Source organism: Nyctereutes procyonoides, unplaced genomic scaffold, assembly GCF_905146905.1.
Source record: "Nyctereutes procyonoides isolate TBG_1078 unplaced genomic scaffold, NYPRO_anot_genome, whole genome shotgun sequence".
NCBI lineage: Eukaryota > Metazoa > Chordata > Mammalia > Carnivora > Canidae > Nyctereutes > Nyctereutes procyonoides.
Genome location: NW_026575133.1, coordinates 59054498 through 59078417, shown reverse-complemented (window position 1 = coordinate 59078417; position 23920 = coordinate 59054498). Strand labels below are relative to the sequence as shown.

General features: G+C 42.6%; 1 protein-coding gene across 3 annotated transcripts in view; it reads right to left on the bottom strand.

Annotated features, from left to right (window-relative positions):
• The window catches only part of FDFT1 (farnesyl-diphosphate farnesyltransferase 1), a 33517-nt gene extending 10100 nt beyond the window's left edge, over positions 1 to 23417 (bottom strand). The window contains exons 1-6 of one of the 3 annotated variants that reach the window (XM_055346166.1): positions 23220 to 23334; positions 19099 to 19131; positions 14739 to 14836; positions 13653 to 13836; positions 7624 to 7752; positions 4011 to 4202 (exon numbers count right to left, since the gene is read on the bottom strand). In XM_055346166.1, the coding sequence (XP_055202141.1) occupies positions 4011 to 4202; positions 7624 to 7752; positions 13653 to 13836; positions 14739 to 14743 (510 nt within the window). In that variant the 5' untranslated portion in view covers positions 14744 to 14836; positions 19099 to 19131; positions 23220 to 23334. Of the gene's footprint in view, positions 1 to 4010; positions 4203 to 7623; positions 7753 to 13652; positions 13837 to 14738; positions 15156 to 19098; positions 19132 to 23219 lie in introns of those variants that run through there. The other 2 variants (XM_055346165.1, XM_055346164.1) reach the window with 2 other exon arrangements.
• Positions 23418 to 23920: the final 503 nt, after the last annotated feature.

Here is a 23920-nt window from a genome sequence, read left to right as displayed (position 1 = left end):
GGACACCCACACAAAAAAATGAAACTGGACCCCTACCTCACACCACATACAAAAATTAACTCAAAATGGATCAAAGCCCTAAATGTAAGAGCTCAAACTATAAAACTCTTAGAAGAAAATGTAGGCATAAATCTTCATGACCTTAGATTAGGCAATGGTTTCTTACATATGACACCAAAAACACAATAACAAAAGAGAAAACTAAATCAATTACACCACATCAAAATTAAAAACTCTCATGTTCCAAAGGACATCATCAAAGAAGAAAAAAGTTAGCCCACAGAATGCGAGACAATATTTCTAAGTCAAGTATCTGATAAAAAAGGGACTTATATCCAGAAGTAGAAAGAACCCTTACAACTCAATAGTAACAACAAACAACATCATGAAAATATCTGAAAGTATTTTAGTAGTTTTCAGGATAAGTACCCAAATAGGTATTTTTCCAAAGCAAATATACAAATGGCCAATCAACACATGAAATGCTCCACATCATTAGCTATCAGAGACTGCAAATCAAAACCACAATGAGATACCGCTTGACACCCATGAAGATGGGTAGAATCAAAAAGACAGATAACAGGGAGAAGGCGTAGGCTGTTATTGTGTAACTCTTAGTTTAAATGGTAAATTTTATATTACGTAAACTTTACCACAATAAAAAGATGTCATACACATACATAAAAAAAGATAATAAGTGTTGGCAAAGAGGAGGAGAAACTGGAACCCTCACACACTGCTGGCAGGACTGGTAAAATGGTACGGTCACTGTGGGAAAAAGTCTGGCAGTTCCTTAAAAGGTTGGTAGCTATATGAATCAGCATTTCCTCTCCTAGGTATATATTGAAGAGAAATGGAAACACGTCCACTCAAAACCTTGTATACAAATGTTCACAGAATTATTAATAATAAAAAAGTGGCAACAATCCAAATATTCCTCACCTGATGCATGGATAAATATGGCCTACCTATACAAATGAATATTATTTGACTATAACAAGGAATGAAGTACTAATACATGCTAGCACATGGATGAGGGGAGCCCGGGTGGTTCAGCGGTTTAGCGCCTGCCTTCGGCCCGGGGTGTGATCCTGGAGACCCAGGATCGAGTCCCACATCAGGCTCCCTGCATGGAGCCTGCTTCTCCCTCTGCCTGTGTCTCTGCCTCTCTCTCTCTCTCTCTCTCTCTCTGTGTATCTCTCATGGCACATGGATGAACCTTGAAAACATTATGCTAAGTGAAAGAAGTCAGTCGCATATTGTATGATTCTTTTATACATGAAAGGTCCAAAACAGGCAAATCTACAAAGACAGGAAGAAGAAGGTTGGTTAACGAGGGCTGGGGAGTAGACACCAGGGGAAAATAGTGACTGCTAGTGGGCATGGAGTTTCTTTCTGGAAAAATGAAAATGTCCTGAAATTAACTGTGGTGATAGGAGCACAACTCAGTGAACATACTAAAAACAAAACAAAACACAACAAAAACACTAAAAATGTTAGAAAGATAAACTGGATAGTATGTAAACTGTCTCAATAGAGTAGCAATTTAAAAATACTGTTTTGTAATCACAATAAATTAACAGAACTAGGCATGAAGCCTAACAACTGCTAACACCAAAAGTTGGCAAAGATCGACATTACATACCTCTTGATAAGGGAACACACCAATATCTTTCAAGAGGCGCATGCTTATTTTTCTTTAGATTTTAATACATTTGATGTGTTTTAAGCCATTGCGGTTATTCTTTCTGATACTCAAACTATTCCATATGCAGCCAGTGAAAGCCCCTTTAAATTGGATCCTGTACTTTTCACTTTGATAGCTACCTTCTTTCCTGGGATGACAGTGTATTCCAAGCTCATTTTGTATATTTCCTGCCCCCACTATTCCATAGAGTGAAATGGTATTAAAAGACCAAACTGATACACCAGCAGTACATACTACCGCTGGTTTCTTTCTATACCTCTTCATAGATAGAGCTGGACTTTTTCTTTTTTAAGAGAATCTGGAACAGGAGTTCAGACTGATATTTCCAATTCAGTTTAGGATTATGGGAGTTTTGTTTAACTCATAGTTTTATATTTGTACCTTTTACTTTAGACTAAAAATCTTGGTTCCTCAACTGACAGGAACACAACTGCCTATTTGCTATTAGTTACAAAAGTTTCTGTAATAGTTTCAATATTTCAGTAACAGTATTAATCACATTTTATTATGTTTTGGCTTCTCCTATTGTTTAAACTACACTGCTGGGGATCCCTGGGTGGCTCAGTGGTTCAGCGCCTGCCTTTGGCCCAGGGCATGATCCTGGAGTCCCGGGATCGAGTCCCGCATCAGGCTCCCGGCATGGAGCCTGCTTCTCCCTCTGCCTGTGTCTCTGCCTCTCTCTCTCTCTCTGTTTATCATGAATAAATAAATAAAATCTTAAAAAAAAATAATAATAATAATAATAAAATAAACTATGCTGCTGTGCACCTTGCTTTATTTCACTTAATAATATAACCTGGAGATTACTCCATCATAGTATAGTTCTTTTTGTCCTCCACCAGGTGAATATACCATAGTTCATTCAATCAGTCCTGTATAGATGAATATCTGAGTGGTTTATAAAATGTAACTATTAGAAACAAAGGTGGATCAATAACTTCCCATATTATCCACTTGCCAAGAGGCCAGCTCTCAGGGTTGTTTGTATCAGGGGACTCTCACCAAGCACACAAACAGAATGTTTTTTTTCAAACAGAGTGTTCGTGTCCCCAGTCCTATTCAGGGATTATCAAATTTAGGACTTTTTGCCAATCCTAAACAAGAAATAGTATCTCAGGGCTCTTTAATCTCTGTTTTGGTCAAGCTATTTGAATTGACATTTAGTAACCAGTCTGGCTAAAAGTTCAGCTCATTTTATTCACACCACCACCCTGTGGTCTAACAATTCAATTTCAGAGAAGAGGGAAATAAATTGTGTGCAGGACTACAGAGCTGGTGCTTACGACCACACTGGAGGGATGCCCCTGTGTGTTAGGCAGTGTGGTATGGGGGAGACTCTGGCTGAGACTCAGCAGACTGAGGCGACCCTTTTAGGTGGCCACTGACTCACTGAGGGTCCTTACACAAATCCCCTCCCTTAACTGAGCTGTGGTGTCAAAGGAAGGGTGGTCATGAGCTCTTTTGCTAACCTGCCCACACAGGAATCCACCTGGGATTCCCCCAACTGATACTGTCTGTCCCTTCCCCCAACTCATACTGTCTCTCTCTCAAATAAATACAATCTTTCAAAAATTAAAAGCACTTGATTTCGAGAACCATTTTATGGAAAGCAATAGGCAAATGCTGGATTATTAAAATCAGGAAACAGTCATAGGATTTTCTAGCTTTCCTTCTGAATAAAGCCCATGTCCAATCCCTGCCCTTCCCTATCCATTTCTTAAAATTAAGTCAAAGATCAACTCCTGTCCCTTATAATGAACATCCTGTAGTTTTTGCCTATTTAACATCTTCCTCCCTCCTGCCATAGAATCCTTTTTGGGGAAGAATCCAATCTATGTGTGCTAGGAAGACAGAATCCAGGGCTGGCCAGAGAACTCAGCCCTCTGGCTATAGTAACTTATTATGGGATGGGCACAGGATCCAAGCCCCACCAACTGGGCCTTCCTAAGAAATTTTTTATTAACCCAGTAGATTGTGAGTCATGAGTTGTTATATCCATCACTTGGAGAAAGCCCATCCTAGAGGTAACAAAAAAAGAGAGCTTCTGTGTAAGAGTGTGTATGTTTGTGTATGACTACGTATATAATCTGAATCCCTGGACTTGGCCAGTCTACCTTGAAGCAAACTAAGTCATAACTTGTTTTATAAATCCTCTTACATTGTTCAGGGTAGTTTAATTTCTCTTTCTTTTATTTGGATAAGCTATTTGAACCGACATTTCCATCACTTCCAACCAAAAGTTTTGTTTTGTTTTCAGAAAAGTATTTATGATTATTTTTCCCAAGTCCCCTAAATCTGTTACCTCTTGAGGCCAAAATTCTCTTCCTTCTCGCTGGTCTTCCAGATAATCACGGATGATGTTTGTTTTCTGCAGAAACAGGCCCATAGAATTGGCACACTCTATGTCTTCACCAACTAAAGGGTCTTCTAACTCTGAGGCTGAGAACAGTCGGGAAAGGCCAATCCCCACCAGTCCAGCGACATAGTGACAGTACTGTAAAACAATATTTTTAAAAGACTTTAATAATGCAGTATTTACTAAAATGGGAATATTAGAGATCATTAGCTATAAAAACAAAAACAGGTTCCAAACAGAATGGACAAGATCTTGTTTTGATTAAAAACCACAAATATACACTATGTACATGTAAGGAATAAAAAACAGCCAAGAAGGATGGGCACAAAAGATTGAACAAAAGTGATCTCTGATCTCTGGCTGGTTTTATTTTTTTCAACTGCATTTTTTCTCTATCTAGCATGAAAACGTACTACTCCTAGAATAAAAAGTCATTGAAAGGGGCAGCCTGGTGGCTCAGTGGTTTAGCGCCGCCTTCAGCCCAGGGCCTGATCCTGGAGACCCGGGATCGAGTCCCACGTCAGGCTCCCTGCATGGAGCCTGCTTCTCCCTCTGCCTGTGTCTCTGCCTCTCCCTCTCTCTCTCTCTTTCTCTGTGTCTCTCATGAATAAGTAAATAAAATCTTAAAAAAAAAAAAAGTCATTGAAAAAATAAACTAGTACAGTAAGCTTTCTGATATCTAAAACTGAGAGTGATAGCAATAAGGGAATGAGGAATATTCTAATAGAAACTGGAATACGAAGTGGAGTTTAGTCTTAAAGATACTTTAGGATCTTGCAGTGTCTCAAAATCTTCATTTCATAGAAGAACAAAGTACTATGGCTCTGTTCTTACCAGTTTTAAGCACTCTGCATACTTAATCCTCACAAATACCTTTATGAGGCACGTATCATTACTATCACTATTTTACAAATGTATAAACTGGGCAACTAGAGGTCAGTCAATTAATTTCCCAAGATCACTCATCTGACTCATCTGAAAGTCAGAGGCCAGTGACTCAAAGCCAGGCAGTGTGGCTTAGGAGGTAGGCTCTAACAACTTTGCTGAAACTGCCTCTTCTCCAAAGAGATCTTGGTAAATGTCATTTTTGATCATCAAAGGATTTTTTCCCCGTAAAAGTGGTTTGTCAAAGCTATCCTCTCCTGAAAAGAGTTTCCCAAGACAAGTTAAAGCAACACTCTTATGAAATGAATGCTCATTACACAATTTAAGAAGTGGAGAGCAGTTAAGGAAGGTACCCTCTGGGGTGGACATTAGGAAGGGTAAAAGTTCGAGAAAGACCAAAGAGGAGGGCCTCTGGTTGAAAAGTAACATAAAGCCAGAGACTAATCAAGGGGCCCAATGAAACACCAAAAAGAAAGTACTTGAAATATGGCTAGGAAAGGAAGAATCTGGAAAGCATAAAGATATGCTAAATGAGATAGAGAAATGAGCTGTGGACAACTACAAGAAATTTAAAAAGAATTACTAGACATTAAGACATTAGTACTGGAATGCCTGGGTGGCTCAGTGGTTGACTGCCTTTGGGTTAGGGCATGATCCCGGAGTCTCGGGATCAAGTCCCATATCGGGCTCCCTGCATGGAGCCTGTTTGTCCCTCTGCCTAGGTCTCTGCCTCTCTCTGTCTTTCATGAATAAATAAAATCTTTTAAAAAATAAAATGAAATACATTAGTATTTCCTTAGTGCTACCCAAGGAAAGGCAGATTTTATTTTAAGAAGAATTCTTTAGATAGAAATATTCCTAGAATGGAGGTAGTCCTTTTCCTCCAAAGTTGAAAGGGGTTAAAAAAATCATTAAAATTGAATTGTATTGAATTTCACCTAATCAGAACTTGTATTCAACAACCTAACATTATATTTCCTGTAGACATAGGTCTGTAGGGCAGAAAAGGAAGATACCATGCAGCTAACCAGGGTTGATTTTTGGCCAGGAGGAGTTTCAGCTTTAACTTTACATTCATAGGCTGATAATTCAGCAGCAGCCACACTCATGCTAACTTGGAGAGCATAAACCAACAGTTCCAAAGACGTTGCCAGCAAGATCTAAGGCTTGAAGGATTAAGAGGTCAGACTCTGGACCTACACTCACCTGAGGAATATATATGTAGTAGCCTCTCTTCTGAGATCTTAACTTAAACACTCCTAAAGATACAAAATACACACATAGCTCAGATGTTTAAAATGTCTTTGCTTCCACTGGGGTGATGAAGAAGTCTGCCAAAGATTCCTATGGAAAATGGGCAAGACCCCTCTTTCCTATCCTGTATTTTGATGTTTAGTTTAGTCATACCCATAGTCAATTAGGTCCCTTTGTCTAGATAAGCACTTTCTCCCTGAACCCCTACTTCCACCCTGGCCAATATCCTATACAGCTGCTGCTCAGGAGTAAACTCAGGCCAAATAAAAGCCATTATAATTTTATTTGCCTCATCATCTGCTCTCATATCCCTTTCCAGGTCTCCTGAGGAAGACAACCTCATCTGTGTGGGGTCTCCCACTGCTAATCCCCACACATATTTGCTTATTACCGCCATATGAATTGAGGGAGGGAGGTTAAGAAACTTGGAACTTCTCCTATTGTGTTAATTCTGTAGGGGGATGATGGGAAAGGAAGTAGTAAGGTATTGGAGAAGCGCTCACGCCTCAGCACAACACACCCACGATCCAAAGTTAGTACCTCTGAATTCTCATAAACTTGTTTTTGTTTCTACGAAAACATATATACCACTTAACAGTTTAAGTAATACCTACTTCTTTTCAAGATTTATTTCTTTGAGAGAGAGAGAGAGAGGCAGAGACAGAGAGAGAGGGACAGAAAGAGAGAGCTAGAGCAGGGGGAGGGGTAGAGGGAGGAGGAGAAACAGGCTCTTCGCTGAGCAGGAAGCCCCATGTGGGGCTCCATCCCAGGACCCTGGGATCATGATCTGAGCTGAAGGCAGACACTTAACCGAGTGAGCCACCCAGGTGCCCTGATACCTACTTCTTGTCAACAAATGGGGTCAAGTGGGCACTGAGTTTAAAAGTCATCTTGTGTTTATTAAAAAAAAAAAAAAAGTCATCTTGTGTTAAGATGGAATTGGAGATTGATTCAGATACTAAGGTATGTACACATACACACATGCTCAGATACTAAGGTATGTACACATACACACATGCTCAGATACTAAGGTATGTACACATACACACATGCTCAGTGGTGAAAAAAATAAGTAACAAAAAACACATTTTTAAGAGTTGTAAACCTCAGATATTTCTATATTACATGAAGTAATCTGGCCACTTACCTAAAATTTTATTGCAGGTCACAGACACTTTTCAAAGCTTAATGTTTGTACCCCTGGGCAGGTTCTATCTACTTTGGCCCACTTGAATGGTAAATTCCCTAGGGCATGGGTTATTTCAAGTACTCAACCATAAGCCCCTGTGTTAAGGGTGTATGAGGAGACAGCCAACCTAAATTAATGGGTTGTAAAACCAAAAACCTGGAACCGCAGACAACTTTATTCCTCAGTCTGAACTTCGCAGTGAATATGCGGCACTGCTTTGTAGGCACTAACCTTGTCCCACTCCTGTTCAGATGTTACGTGTTTATCCAAAAACTCCGCCATCCCAAATCCCATTTTCCGGCAAATGTCAACAATCACTGTTTGATATTTCTCAGCCAAATTTCTAAACTCCAGGGAGATCTGAAATGGAAATCATAAAACAGAAAACACGAAACATGAATTTATACTGGGAACCAACATGGTACGTATAGATCATAAAACAGAGCAGCAGTAGAACTCATTAAGACTCCCAAATGAAAAAAAAAAAAAAAAAAGACTCCCAAATGATTCATCTATAAGCCTAAAACCTAGGTTATGCTAGTTTTCTACATATTGCTTGTTATGCAATAATAAACTCAGAAATTGGGGATCCCTGAGTGGCTCAGCGGTTTAGCACCTGCCTTTGGCCCAGGGCACGATGCTGGAGTTCCGGGATCAAGTCCCACGTCGGGCTCCTGGCATGGAGCCTGCTTCTCCCTCTGCCTGTGTCTCTGCCTCTCTCTCTCTCTATGTCTATCATGAATAAATAAATAAAATCTTTAAAAAAAAAAACTCAGAAATTTTATTACTGTTAAAACAGAAGCATCTTAAAATGTGAAAGCTTCTAGACTCCAGAGAAAATTCAACGTCTGGCTCTATACTCATCTTTCCAGTATAAATAAGGGCTTCAACATAAAGTGGACATAAATGTAAGAATTTTAGGAAGAATGTCCCATTTCAGACAAACCTCATGATAGGGAGGACTCATTTCCACAAACATGTATTAGGCATTTTCTACATAACAAGCTTTGTTCTAGACACTGGGGATGCACAGTCTGGAAAGGAGCCGAATCTTAAGCCCCTGGCAGGTTTACATTCTACCAAGATCAGCCAAATGTTTTCTATCATCACTTCTCAAATTTTTATCAGGAAGTTAGTGTCTCCCCTAATATAAGACTACACATTTTAATTCCTTACACGACTCAATTTAGTGTAATCTGAGGCATGGTACCCCACATTTTGTTTTCATAGCCCAAGCTCTAATGTAGAAGTCATACTGGTGGTTTTTAAATTCATTGCTATTGCACAAATAACCTGTTTAAGTTTAAAGAAGTGTCTATAGATGATCAAAATACAATATGGAAACACCACGAAACTTCTTAAAATGCTACAAAATATTAATAGAGCCAACACACAATACTGGAGACAGTTAACAGACTCTGTTAAGCATCAAAAGTGTGAGAAATACTTGGTCTATGTTCACAGAAAGCTTAGAAAAGCTTCCTCAGGAAACACCTATATTTAAGGACCTAAGGGAAAACCAGCTGATTGCACAGCCCCAAAGGGATTCAGAACCCTAAGAAATTTTAGGATTACTCTGATCAGCACCAATTGTTAAACTCCCCTAGAATCCATAAAATCAATCCAATCTTTCCAGAATGCTGTTCTTTCCAGAATAGCAGTTCCAAGACAAAGCCAAAAAGTCATTCCTTTGTGGATTGAAACAAATGAGCAACTCGACCAAAGGGTATTTGAATCCCTGAGTCACCTTCAGACCCCATTCTTTCCACACAGACCCTTGACTAGGTCACTCTATTTATAAGCACAGAGATCAGTGAGGTGGGGAAAGAGGAGTGGTTTAGATTCTTAACATCAAGCACTCCAAAATGAAGTAAACACATTACTGCTGAAGGAGAAACATCTCCTTCAACAACTCTGGAGGACTAAATATCTAATTCAAAACATGGAAACAAAAATATCTAGGAAAAAGTGGTGTTTTCCCAGACACTAGAAGTAGGGTGGAGAGAGAACACTGCTGACTCCTCCACACTCAGCACCTAGATTCACATACTCTGTAGGAGTAACAAGCTCTGAGTGACTTTTTACCGCCCCTCCAGGTAATTCTGTTTCACAACTATAATAGATTTATAGGTCCATGAGTCACTTTCTGGTGACTCAAGTACATGGAGGAAGGATATCATGGTGAATCCACGAGTATAATGGAGGATGGCCAAACACCAAGTAGGGGTCAACGGTAGCATGACACTTCTATTCACCTATAAATAAAAATTCCCTATAAACTTTGGGGTGTTATGATCAAAACAACTGGGTAATTCTACCTTCTTCACTTATATGCAATATTCTGTTTTTAACCAATTTTTAAAAGGGTAGTAAAGTATGCCAGTGATTAAATGTTAAAACTATATTAACATAAAATACAAATAGTAAGTGAATAATGAAATATATTTCATAACTAATTCATAGCTCAATAAATGTTTGTTATTATTACTAGTAGCATTTAAAAATAGCCCTGTTATTCCTTAAGTTGTGTTTTTTAAAAAATATTTTATTTATTCATTTGAGAGAACAAGAGAGAGCAGGAGCAGAGGGAGGATCAGAGGCAGAGGGAGAAGCAGGAAGCCTGAATGGGGCTCAATCCCAGGAGCCCAGGATTATGACCTTAGCCAAAGGCAAAAGCCTAAACAACTGAGCCACCCAGCTGCCCCTTCAAGTTGTGTTTAGGGGTAGATTTTGAAGACTACTAGTTTCCACCAGTACCAGGTAAAAAAGATATTCTCTAATCTAATCCATAACATATAGTGAAAGTTCTAGAAAGCCTGACTTCAAATGATATCCACTAATGACCACTAAAGCATAAAACACCAGATTATCTCAATGCACACACATTGAGGAAGGGCTCCCTGGGTTAGAACACTCTGTCTAGGCTTATGCCTGAAGTCTGTGGGGCCCAGGACAAGAGTACAAATGGAAGCCTACATACCATACTGGCTTACAATCTTAAAATTACCAGGCATACTAGTAACTTGTTAAACAGTATGCTCTATTCTCCTGCTTTTATAAAGATACCTTCACCACAACCTGAAGGACTCAGGAGTGAATTTAAATTTTCCTCAGGGCTTTGTTCCAAAACGCAGTAGGGCAGAGACTGCTGATCCCCATCTCCCAGCCTGCACCCTCCCTTCCCACTCCCAGCTCTGTCTAGCACCAGAAGGCCTAGGGGCACCATCACTGTCCCCCCCGGAGAAGACAGGCCTGAGGAAACAGACTGCAAACCTGGGAAGTGGGCTCAGAGAATTGAGGGCAAGAAATTCCAGAAACCAGGACCACAGTCTAGAAGGGGAGCTGCATAAACTCTGGGAAGGCATACTCCCATGGCCCTGGGGACCCCTCATCTCTTTAAGTGGGGCCCCCAAAAGTGAGGGGCCAGGAGGCGAAGGTCCTTCTTACCTCAGTCTAAGAGCAGTACTGTGTGAGTGAGGCCAAGTTATCTGTTCTGTCTCAGGACCTCGCCCAAAACTGATAGTACATCTAACCCAAGGAGACTGCTTTACCCTTCAAATTGTACATCTTGTCTCAAGGAGGTGCTGGGATATATATCAGCATGTAGACAAAGCATTCCCTATGAAAATGAGGCACTATGACTTTCCATATATTCCTATCTCAATCGGAATGACAGGCTATAAGGACCTCCAAACAAAGTTACATCCTCATGAAACACATAGCTTCATATGGTTCCCATTCTTAAGAATATAAAAGGTTAACACCAGCAAAACAGTGATGCCTGGCCTGTGCTCTCTGCTCCCTTCTACTCTACCAGGACCAGTCTCTTGTTCTCAGAAGGGTGGTGTCTATCTGCTCTCACCCTACTACCCAACATAGGAAAGACTGATTTAATGATGACATTTTCTTGAGCAAACTTTCTTCCACTGGAATGCAGTCTTTATAAAGAAGACTGGTTTTCTAAGCATATTGAAATATTATCTAAACATTTACCAGCTATAGCCCCCAAATTATTCTAGCATTCACATATTTTCATACTCTTTCATTTTTGCTGAGTGGGTTGGGCTGCCTTGATTTTTAAAATACCTATAACATTTATCCCAGGACTAGACATTATTCAATTGTTATGAATCTACACAAGTTGAAAATAGTTTGGAAGAGTTTTTTGGTTTTGGAGGCTCTAGCTAGAATATAACTTTTTTTTTTTTTAAGATTTTATTTATTTATTTGAGAGAGAACACAGAGGGAGAGAGAAAGGGAGAAGCAGACTCTCCGCACTGAGCAGGGAGCCTGGCATGGGGCTCAATCCCAGCACCTCATGACCTGAGCTGAAGGCAGATGCTTAAGACTGAACCACCCAGAGGCCCCTAGAATATAACTTTTTAAAGTGACAATACACATCAATTATAAATGCTATGGGACCCTGCTTTCAGCACTTCCTCTGTGTTAGCAGAATTTCACAAGCTCATCAGTGAATGGCCATGGATTTCTAGTCGGAGGAAACCCAGCCTCTCTGGTCATATGAGAGGTGTTCTGGGAGAACCAAATCACCGGTACCTTCTCTAGGTAAGTGCTTTAACTCCTCACCTAATCATGCTTCACAAATTATTTTCCCTTTTTCTTCTTTTGAATTGCATTATACTGTATCAGCTCCACCTAATTATTCCTCACAGATCTTTTTCTTCTGGTTTGAACTTTATTGTATTTTATTTTTGTCTTTGACAGTAAAGACATAATCTCAGTAATCTGAAATAGTCCTTACTCCAACAGGAGCCCCTCAAACATTCTTTGTTTTTTGATTTTTAAAAGATTTTATCCTTATTTATGAGAAACACAGAGAGGTAGAGACATAGGCAAATGGAGAAGCAGGCTCCCTGCAGGGAGCCCAATGCAGAGCTCAATCCCAGGATCCCAGGATCCCAGGATCACGACCTGAGCCAAAGGCAGATGCTCAATCATTGAGCCACCCAGGTGCCCTCAAAACATTCTTTTGCAAAGCATGGATTCCTCCCCTCCCTACTCAGAAATACTGATTGTTCCAGTAGCAACAGCCACATGAGGACTATTCTTCCCCTCAAATGCTAGCAAGTACAAAAAAGAAGGGCTTCTTTGGTCTGTTAGACCAAAGTCTCTGAACAAGAGACTTCATTAAAGCAAACTTTTATTTATAAGATATGAAAGAAGCACTTATTTGTGTGATGAGACATACAAATACCAGAAAAGTAAGATCTAGTCACATATATAACATAGCCTTGTCAACTTTCTAAAACTCAGGATTTTAATTATAACCCACTTAAGTCCAACGGAAGGGACTAAATACCTAATATATATAGAATAATTAGCATATAGCAGGCACTCTCCTAAGTACTTTATATATATGAACTTATCAATCCTCAGAACTCTAACTTTACAAATGAGGAGGCTAAGGCAAAGACACTTAGGAACTGGGATCCCTGGATGGCGCAGCGGTTTGGCGCCTGCCTTTGGCCCAGGGCGCGATCCTGGAGACCCGGGATCAAATCCCACATCGGGCTCCCGGTGCATGGAGCCTGCTTCTCCCTCTGCCTGTGTCTCTGCCTCTCTCTCTCTCTCTCTCTCTCTCTCTCTGTGATTATCATAAATGAATAAAAAAAAAATAAAATTAAAAAAAAAAAAAAAGAAACTTAGGAACTTGTCCTGGATCATGTAGTGTTAGTGGTAGAGGATCACCCTGCTTTTTGGTCCTCAACCCAGCAGCTACCTACCCATCATGAACAGTATACCCGTGCTACCAGGCTAAGGGTACCAGGAGCCAGTAGCACCCTATACTTCAGCTGTATTATATAGGCAATGAGTTTTGTGAGCAAGCCTAGAATCCATCTTTAATACCACTAGAATTAGAATGTATCTTTCCAAAGGAAGAAACACTGGGCTTCTAAGCAACATACTGCTAACAATAGGAGCTAATACCATTCTAACCTATAGTGACTCTTTGAAACCTCAGAACAATACTAGGAGTCAGGTATCTATAGAGAGATGAAGAAACTGAGGTTTACACAGGCCACATCACTATGCACCAGTTAATAAGTGGAAGAGAGGATTCCAACCCAGGTAGTCTGGCTTCAGAGTTTTGGCTACCAGAGTTCTTAACCATCACATCATATCATAACTGCCCTCAGACTACTTATTTTATTGTTCTCTACAGGTATGGGGGCTGGCTGACAACTATATCATCAATTATAAACACAACCATACACAGAAGAGATTTGTAATTCCACTACCGTTGGGAAGTCCTCTAGCACTTGTCGATCCTTCTCCTTGCTCTCCATATACCGCCAGTCTGGTTCATAAAGGTAAGAGTGAAAGTTGTGTAGCAGTGGAACCTTTTTTTCTACACTGATGGTCATGTCATCTTCCAGAGTGTCCAGAGCTCGGAGGACCAGATAAAATATGCATACCGCATGGCTGTAAAAATGGAATTCATGTAAAATGCATTAATATAATGCAACGAACATTCCAAAATATTTATTTTAAAATGTCATTTATGCAAACCCTCCTACAGCCCTACTTCTAAAGAACTATGAAAGGACAGCCAAAGCTTTTAGTATTTAACGAAACATCTTAGTTTTCCTGTCTTAGATGGGAGCGATGGACTTCAGTGATTTACTTATAAAAAAACAAAATAAAAAACCTACCAGCTGTCACAACTGCTCACAGAATGAGTTACATTTAACTAACTTAGAACTAACAGCACAAATATCAACAGACCAAGTGTTTACATGGAACTAGTATTTTGTAGATAAAAAATAAAGTCAAAAACTTCTCAGTGTAAATACTATCATACACCAAGGCAATTGGTCTAGGTTCATGTACGCAATCTGCACAGAAGCCGCTTGGGCTGGCTCAGTCACAGGAGTCCTAAGTTTGAGCCTTACGTGGGGTTGTAGAGATTACTTAACTAAATAAAACTTAAAAAAATAAAAAAGCAACTTCATTAGAATTGACTCCATATACTAGAATTGCAATGTGGCAGGCACAGTGAAGTCAAGAAAAAGGCATGACCTACTCGGAGACAGGTTCAGCTGCCAGGACTAAAAAAAGTTAATAAACACCCCCCCCCCCTCCCCGCTTCCCTGCAAGCTGGGCCCACAGGGACACTATTAGGGCGCAGTGCCCGGAAGAGCATTCTAAAGTAAATACATGGGTGTTCCAGCTAGGACATTTCCACTCTGTTAGGGCATGCTCTCGCTGAGGCACAAACGGAGGCTGCAATGCTCGGGGCTGTCAGAAAGCAGCCTCCAGGGGCTCAAAGTCCCCTGGAAGAGCTCTCCTCCCCCCAAGTGAAAAGAAGCTGTCTGGCCACTCACCGCATTTCCCCATCCAGCGCCTCGATGACAGCTGCAAAACTGCGACTGGTCTGATTGAGATACTTGTAGCAGGTTTTCAAGCTGCTGCTGAGGGAGTCCTGCGGGCAGAGAAGACACACGGAGGTGGGGGCCGCGGAGGAGCAGGAGTGGGACTGGGGCAGGCGGCCGGCGGCGGGCGGGCTCCGCAGGCGGCCGCACACGCCCTCTCCCCGCGCCCGGTCCTTGCAGGACCAGGCGGCGGGGGGCAAGGGGCAGCCGCGCGGCGGGGAGCCGGTGCCCGTGGCCCGGGGCGCCGAGGCGGGGCTCAGCACCAGGGTCCGCTTGAACAGGGACATGGCCTTGGTGCCGCAGGCGGCCGCCGCCATGGGAAGCGCAGGGCCCGCGGAGAGTTTTTCCTCCATAGACCCGAGCGGAGCTGGGAGGCGCCCCCCCCCAGGGGCGGGATGGGCTCCCCGGCGGCTCCGGCTGCCCGCCCCGCCCCCTCCCCTCCCCCCCCCCCCCCCCGCCCTCCCGGGGTCAGCCCCGCCCCCGGCCACCGGTGCCTTCCCTTGTTCCCGGGAGCGCGGGCGGCTGGCGGAGCCCGGTCCTCTCCTGGAAGCTGGCTTTTCCTCCTGGTGCCAAGAGCTCTCCTTCACCAAACTGGAGTCTGGCTCCTCTGAACCCTCCACTCTTGTACTTCTGGGTCTGTTCCCGCATCGCCCAATTTTAGCAAGAATCCTGCTACTGATCACCCTGACTACCCGACGGAGTTCCTCATTCCCCGTCATCCCATCGCCCTGGTCTGCTTCCAGCAAGAATGCAGCTAGGTTAGGTCATTTGGGGAAAACATCCCTCACCCCAGACATGCCGTCTTCGTCACCTTCCATCCACCGCCTCGTCCACTCTGCTCCTTAGCTAGAAATTCCCACTTGTCCTTGTATTCGGAACTGAGCCCAGTTCTATATACGCAGGTCTCTTTTCCCCTATTGCAGTGGCTATTCTGAATAACACCTACTTTTACTGCTTTAACTACCACCTCTGGCTTTCTATTATTATTATTATTATTCATTAGAGACACACACACAGAAATAGAGAAGGGGGGCAGAGGCACAGGCAGAGGGCAGGCAGAGGGAGAAGCAGGCTCCATGCAGGGAGCCGATGCGGGACTCCCATTCCAGGTCCCCAGGATCGCCCTGGGCAGCAGGCGGCGCTAAACCGATGAGCTACCCAGGGATCCCTCACCTCTGGCTTTTCTTTAACACCTGTTAATCGTCTTCTATCCTCTGGAATGCTATTACTTTTAACATTTCCAATCACCTTTTTTTTTTTTAAAAAAAAAGAAGATTTTATTTATTCATGAGAGACAGAGAGATAGAGAGGCAGAGACACAGGCAGAGGGAGAAGCAGGCTCCATGTAGGGAGCTCGATGGGGACTCGAGCACCAGGAGTCCAGGGTCACACCCTGAGCAGAAGGCAGGCACTTAATTGCTGAGCCACCCAGGCGTCCCCCAATTGTCTTTTTCTTTCAAATGAGTGAGCTGTAATGAGCAGCTTCCTGAACTCTACTCTTCCCTAAGGAAAACAAGAATCATTTTTCCAGGGGAAAAAAGGGTGCCATATTTTCAAAGCAAGTATATCTGAAAGAATTGCTGGCTGTGTGTGTTTTATAGAGACTTTAATTTTAGAGCTCTTTTATGTTAGCAGGAAAACATTAGAAAATACAAAGTTCCCATATATCCTCCCAACCCCTCTCCCATTCGGTCTCCCTCACTCTTTTTAAGAGAAGGAAAACATTTGAAATGTCTAACAGGAGAGTGGTTAATATCTATATGGCATATCCACTGGTGGAAATATACTATAGTCACTTTGGAATGTTAACAGTGAACTCTGAACCCTGGTGGACCCGTGTTCTTTTTATATGTGTATTATTGCCTGAATTTCTTATCATGGATGCCTATCCTACATCAAGAAAGTAAGGCTTTAAAAAAAAAAATCACATAATCATGAGAATTTCATTTCCTTGCCATAGTCAATAAAAAATTATTAGTAAAAGTTAATATTTAGCACCATAAATTAGTAAAATAATTTCACGCAGTATCTGGCATATGACTATACTGAGTGAAGGTTTGATGAATAAACGAATAAGTTCAGAGTATTTAAAAACCATTCACTAACTCCTTCCCTCTCAAGTGTGGAAAGGCCAGGCTTAGCAGTCAAGTAAAATAAAATAACGGCTACTACTGAGCTCTATGGCAGGTCTTCACCTAAGCTGTTGTTACCAGGCCAGAATGCTTCCTTTCACTGCACTACCAAATGTTTTAATCCTCAGATATAATTAATGGCTTGGGGGCTGATTTCTAACCATAAACTGAAATAAAAGACGTGAGGTTTTTAAAGAACAGCAACTTTAAGGAATATCAAAGGCTCCTTACCAACACTCCTCCACTCTTAAAATGAGCAAGGACAATAAATCCCTTCCTTTGCCTTCTTCCCTCATCATTCTTTCTTCTGTCACCTGTTTCAGTTCCTCACTCTGCAACAAAGAATTTCCTCAAACTACCAAGAAGATACAGGAAGGTATAACTATCAAACACTGGAAAACTCGACTCACTGTGAAAATTTCCAGCGCTTGATTCCCATGAGCTGCTAGGGGGGAGGGGAGATGTAGAAAAAAAAAAAACTAGAGCTAACTGCTTGCCTGTCCCTAGAGCCTTCTGATGTTTTCCACTGGTGTGTGAGATGAAGTGTGCTCCTGAGAACCCTCAAGTGGGGGAGAAACAGGGATGGAGGGCATTTGGAGGAAGAGTGTGCAGTGGCTAGAAGTACTCAACTCCCAGGACTGGGACTCTAGCCTCAAACTGAAAGAATGGCTACTGACCATTCCCACAGCTTTCCTTAAGACTTTAACACAGATTCCTCAGAATGGGGAGAAATCCCACAAACATAACCAATTTTATGTAACAATAAAGTTACAAACTATCGCTTACTGGGCAACTACTACAGGCCAAGCAAAATATAAATATTACCTTTCATCCTTAAAAAATCTTTTAAGGAAGATATTACAGACCTACATCCACTTTCATTCAAACTTCATGGCCAGATGTACAGCAGAATTCAGAATTTTTAATGTCTTAGAAAACAGGCAATAAGATGTAAATATGGCCCCAACCTCAGTAGAGTAATATTCCATAATTAATTGTTAGTATTTCTTTAGCAAAATCTTTGAATATTTGTACTAAGCCAGGGTCACTTCAGGGTAGCTTTGCTGCCACATGACTTTGAGGTAGATATGAAAACATTCCTCATCTTTAAGCCATTTACGCATTGGGAAATTGTGGTTAAGGGCCTGTGATCAATATCTCTATTTTATAGATGAAGACACTGTTGCCTGGAGGTTAAATTACCAAAAGTTATTCAGCTAAGAGTTAGGATTTAGACTTGAAAGAAGCCAGAAATGCACAATTACAAAACACCTTTTACCGTGATCTGCCCTTTTTTTAAAAAAGATTTTATTTATTTATTTATTCATGAGAGACACACAGAGAGAGAGAGAGAGAGAGGCAGAGACACAGGCAGAGGGAGAAGCAGGCTCCATGTAGGGAGCCCGATGTGGGACTCAATCACACCCCAGGCTGAAGGCGGCGCCAAACCACTGGGCCACCAGGGCTGCCCATGACGTGCCCTCTGATCACACAACTTGCAGATGGCAGTTCTAAAAATTCAGTATAAATCAAGTTTACTGAACCCTGAATTTTTATAGCCAAATTCTTCCATGATAGAAACAGCTAACCATCAGTATCTTCTAAATGCACATTTCTCCCCAGTTTTTACTTAACTTAAAAGAGAAACTGGATGTCTGGGTTGCTCAGTGGTTGAGAGTCTGCCTTTGGCTCAGGGCATGATCCCGGGGTCTTGGGATACAGTCCCACATCCAGCTTCCCACAGGGACCCTGCTTCTCCCTCTGCCTATGTCTCAGCCTCTCTGTGTCTCTCATGAATAAATAAAATCTTCAAAAAAAAAGTAGAAGAAAGAGATAGAGAAACTAACGGGGGTGCCTAGGTGGCTCAGTCAGTTAAGCATCTGCCTTCAGCTCAGGTCATGATCTCAGGGTCCTGGGATTGAGCAGAATGTGGGCTCCCTGCTCAGTGGGGAGCCTGCTTCTCCCTCTTCCCTTTCTCCTATTCATGTGCTCTCTCTCTCACTTGCTCTATCTCTCAAAGAAAATCTTTAAAAAGAGAGAGAAGCTAAGATCATGTTAAGCAAAGGAAAATGCGTTCCTATGCTTCCTCTATTCAACTATTCTCTTTTTTAATGGCTCTAGGGGGCTTAAAAAGGGCTCAGAAAAACTGCAAGCAACAAAACAAATAATATTGTACTTACTGCTCATCAAATCTTAGAGCTAGAAGAGTCTCACTTAAAAAAAAAAAAATCAAGAGATTATAACGTGGAAAGTCTTTCTCCTATGCCCTTACCACTTTTCTCTCTATGTGTAACCAATGCTACTGTTTTCTCCAATGGCCTTATTTTATAGAAAGAAAAACGAATCTCAGAGAATTCAAGTCTCTGGACCCAAATCACAACCCTATAAATTGTGTCCCCTGACTTTAGACACATAGATCCTTTGCCCCGTTATTATTTTTCTTTGTAGTGTTTACCTCCACCTGAAATGTTACATACTTTAGACTCTTGAACAATGTGGGGATAAGGAACATGGGCCACCTCCCACAGCTGAAAATCTGCCTATAACTTTTGACTCCCCCAAAACATAATTACTCATAGCCTGCTATGACCAGTAGTCTTACCAAAACATAAACAGTGATTAACACTTAGGTTTTTATAGGTTATATGTATTATATTCTGTATTCTTACAATAAAGTAAGCTTGAGAAAATATTAAAGAGAAAATACATGGGATCCCTGGGTGGCGCAGCGGTTTGGCGCCTGCCTTTGGCCCAGGGCGCGATCCTGGAGACCCGGGATCGAATCCCACATCGGGCTCCCAGTGCATGGAGCCTGCTTCTCCCTCTGCCTGTGTCTCTGCCTCTCTCTCTTTCTCTCTCTGTGACTATCATAAATAAATAAAAATTAAAAAAAAAAAAAAAAAAAAAATAAAGAGAAAATACATTTACAGTATTGGACTGTATTTATCAGGAAAAAAAATCCATGTATAAGTAAATCCATACAGTTCAAAGTCACGTTGTTCAAGGATCAACCATACTTGCTTTTTTTTCATTCTGTCTTCCTCTAAAATATAAGGTTCATAAAAGCAAGGTCTTCACCTATCTTGTTTACTTTTGTATCTCTAGCATCTAGAATAGTACTTGACATTGGTGGTCACATAATTGTTAAAGGAAGGAAGCTAATATACACCAGGTTTGGAAAGGAAGAAAAGAACTAGGAATTAGAGAGTATCTGTATCACATGTGGGAGCGCATGTGACAGCACTAGGATCTGATCAGCAGTCTGGGGCCGTCAAACCTGAGCTCTTCCTTGCAGGCAGCCTCCAAACTGGGGGCAAGGAGGTTTTCAGAGTAGCCTGGGTTGGCACTCTGGAATCACTACTTGAACAAGTTATCTGATTACTTTATGCCATTGTTTGCTAACCTATAAAAGAGCAGTAATAATAGTGTTTGTCACTTTAGGGTTGTTGTCAAGATTGACTAAGTGCGATGAATTACAAAAAGGTCCCAAAAGCTTATGGCTCTTTTCATCACAGGATGGGGGTTTCTCTCTGCCTCCCTAAATCTAGGTCCCCTTTTTTGGCCAATAAGACAGCAGCCAATGTGATTCAAGCAAGGCTGAAACACTCCAGCTGCCACATGGGACCTCAGGGCTAGCCTGCGGATGATGAGACACATATGGCCCAGGATGCCCTTAACACTCCAGCCTGCTAACCAACAGACTGTCCAGCCACAACCCATCTATAAAACAGGAAAACTAGTACCTTCCTTATAAGGATACGGGAAGGTTTAAATAACAGATGTCAGGAGGTGTATAAAATAGTGCTTGGCACATAGTAAGAGCTCAATAAACATTAGCCATTATCAGGACACTCTTTATCTAAAAGGTGAAAATCTAAGTTTAAAAAGTCAACAGAGCATCAAAATGGAAGAAAAGGTTCTGAGCAATTACAGTTAGGGACCTGAATGACAACAATTCCAAGTCCCCAGCATGATGAGACTACTTCAAGAAGATAGTGAACACTGATGTGCTGGTGAGGTAGGATCGGGAAATGGACTTTCGTTGCATATATCACCATTTTATTTCTTAAGAAAAGAAAAAAAAAAGATGATGCAAATACAGCAAACACTATCCATCTAATCTTGGAAATAGACACAAATTGGTTATGGTATTTTCAATATTTTTCTATTTCCTTAAAATATTTTATAGTTAAAATGTATTTTTTTAAAAAACTGAAAGCAGTCTTAATCTATGTTACATAGACATACAGCATCCATAAGAAAGGAATTTAAAGTTCTGAAATGACCAGACCACACTGAAAGGGTAGTTACTGTTCAACTGTGAACACTGGTCCACTGAACTTTGGACTTTGAAAGGAGAAAGACCAGGTTGGTAAATGATCTGGAAAGAGTTACAGATGATGATAAGTAAGGGAAAAACACAGAACATTTGGCTGGAATGTCAGTATTCTCAGAGAGAGTATGAGAGTTCTCTTAAAACACATCAAGTGCTGTATCACACAACAAGGATTAGACTCTGGTTTCAGAAGGAGAACAGAGTAACGTAACACTTCCTAAAATCCAAAACTGTCTGGGGATGGAGGGCAAGTCTCCAGGGGTAGTGAACTACCTGTCACAGGAGGTGTTCAGGAGACCATACAAACTGGATTACAGAATATGAGGACAGGGGCCGTTGTTTTCCCCTCAAAACACACAGATGTGCAACAACATAAATATTGGCAAATAATGTCAGGAAAGCCCCAAAAACTCTTAGCAAGAATCTCTAATTAAACATTCACTGAGCAAGACATGTGAGCAATTTAAGCATTCCCCAAAAGATGAATCCTCTATTCCAGCCAGAAGTGAGTTCTCCCTTCTGTAAATTTCCTTATGGCAATTACTATACTCTGACACATGAAGTTTAACTTGTGCCCCCGCCTTTTATTCATTAATTCACTAAAGGGACATCAAATAGGATTCCTATATCCCAGTAGCTTAAAGATCCAGAATCAAATATAGAATCTTAAACCTGAAAGGGATTTGGGGATCATAGAACCAATACACAAATCACCACAATACAAGACTCTGGGGCTGATATGAAGCAGTACCAGATAAAATGGCTGAGGAAGTTTCACAGGTTACTTGTTATGGTGCCCCCAAATTTTCTATGAACAATCTTACTTTACTGACCCGACAAGATGGTGAGCTCTTTGTACGTCTTAACTGTCTATCCATGCCGTTCCGCCATGGTGCATCAAGCGTAACACCTAGCAAGGCACAGGTGTCCGTGCGTCCCTGTGCACTGAAGGGTGAACAGAGGTGGCAACGGCGGAAGCTATACCTTGAAGGATGAGAAGGATCCTGAGTTATGAAGGAAAGTGAACATTTTTTTTTCTGATGGAAATGAAAGTGTTTTGATGAAGAACACCAATTAAAAGTACATTTAAAACAAAGAACGGTACCTGTGATGTGCCACTGGAGAAGAGAACTTAAATGTTTTGATATAACCCACTAATTCTGTTGAATGTGTCTTCTTCATTCAATGATCACTTAAGAATAATTTTTCTTGTTGTGATAAATACCTTCGTAAGTATCCATTTAGCAAAGAATGAGGCGGATGAAATAGAAGTAAATAAAACCACGTTTGGCCAACAAGGCTGCCGCTCGACAGATATACAGGTAGCAAATAAGAACTTGGAAGAGTAAATATGTGTTACTAAAAACAAAAAACAAAACGAGGAAGCGCTGTCGAGTAGGGATTGATCAGACCCAAGAAGGGAGGGAAGCTTTTGGGAGAAGGATAACCTAAAACTGGAAGCATGAGCAACGTTTCGTTGCAGAAAAGATCATCGTGGGAACATCTGCAGAGTTCGTTCCCTTGATGAAATTCTCTCCCACGTCCTCTCCCACTTGATCTACCCATATAATCTCAATCTTGCAACATCAAGACACACAGATAAACATCAGCGCGCAAGGACAGAAGCATGAAGAAAACCTACCTGACAACCAATGTCTTCAAAGAGCAGAAACATTTTAAGCACCAAGACAACTCGGGGGAGGGTCGGGGGAGGGGAGACGAGGCCCGCCGACGAGACCTGGGTCGGCTGGGCCCGATTTGGGGTAAGGAAAGCGGAACCGGGCGGGGCGGGCGGGGCCGCCAGCGGGGGCGGGGGTCTGCTACCCCGAGGGAAGGAGGGCGCCGGAGGCGTCGGGCACTCGCTCGCCGCGCTCCCCGCCCGCGGCAGCCGGGCCTGCCCGCCAGGCCCCAAAGCACCGCGCGCAGCGGCCGGCCCCGGCCGGGATGCAAGGATGCTCGGCCCACCTGGTCCATCTTGGGTATCACCTTCCGCCGGCCCCCCATCTGGAAGCGCAGGAGGTTGTAGAACTCCTCCGGGCGCCCCAAGCACTTCACGAACTCCATGCTGGCGGCAGGCGGCAGGCTCCCGGGGCTGGCGCGCTACTCCGGACACCTCCTGTGGACCCCGGCCGGCGCTCAGCGAAGGATTAAACCCCGGAATCGCAACGGGCGGGGCGGGGCAGAGGCGGGCCCAGAGCGGGGCGCCACGCCCACCGCCCCGCCCCCCTCAACGGGCTCTGCTCTCGCGCCACTTCTCGGGGGCGCGCGGGGTGGACTGACGAGCCCTGATTGGCCAGAACCGTTCGCACCAGGGAGACGCCGGCCAATCGGCTGCAGGAGGAGTCTGGCGTGACGACCGTACCCTCTGAGCTAATTGGAGGACGAGAAAGGGGCGGGTGAGCGGGATTGGTGCTTCTGTGGGGGGGTGGGCCTTGTCCTGCGCTTCTCCTCTGCAGAGGGTGGGGCGGGATCTCAGACCCGAGTTGGGACCTGCAAGGTGCCGGCGGCGGGTCCTCGCTCCGGCGTCCTGAGTTTTTGGTGCGAGCCCAGAGGGCGAGTTCGCTACGACTTTGTCAGTCATCATTCCACGTGGTGGGTCCTGTTTGTCCTGCGGCCGCACTGACTCTTCAGGGGCGTGCACCTCCCCGTGCTGTGTCTGCGCGAGG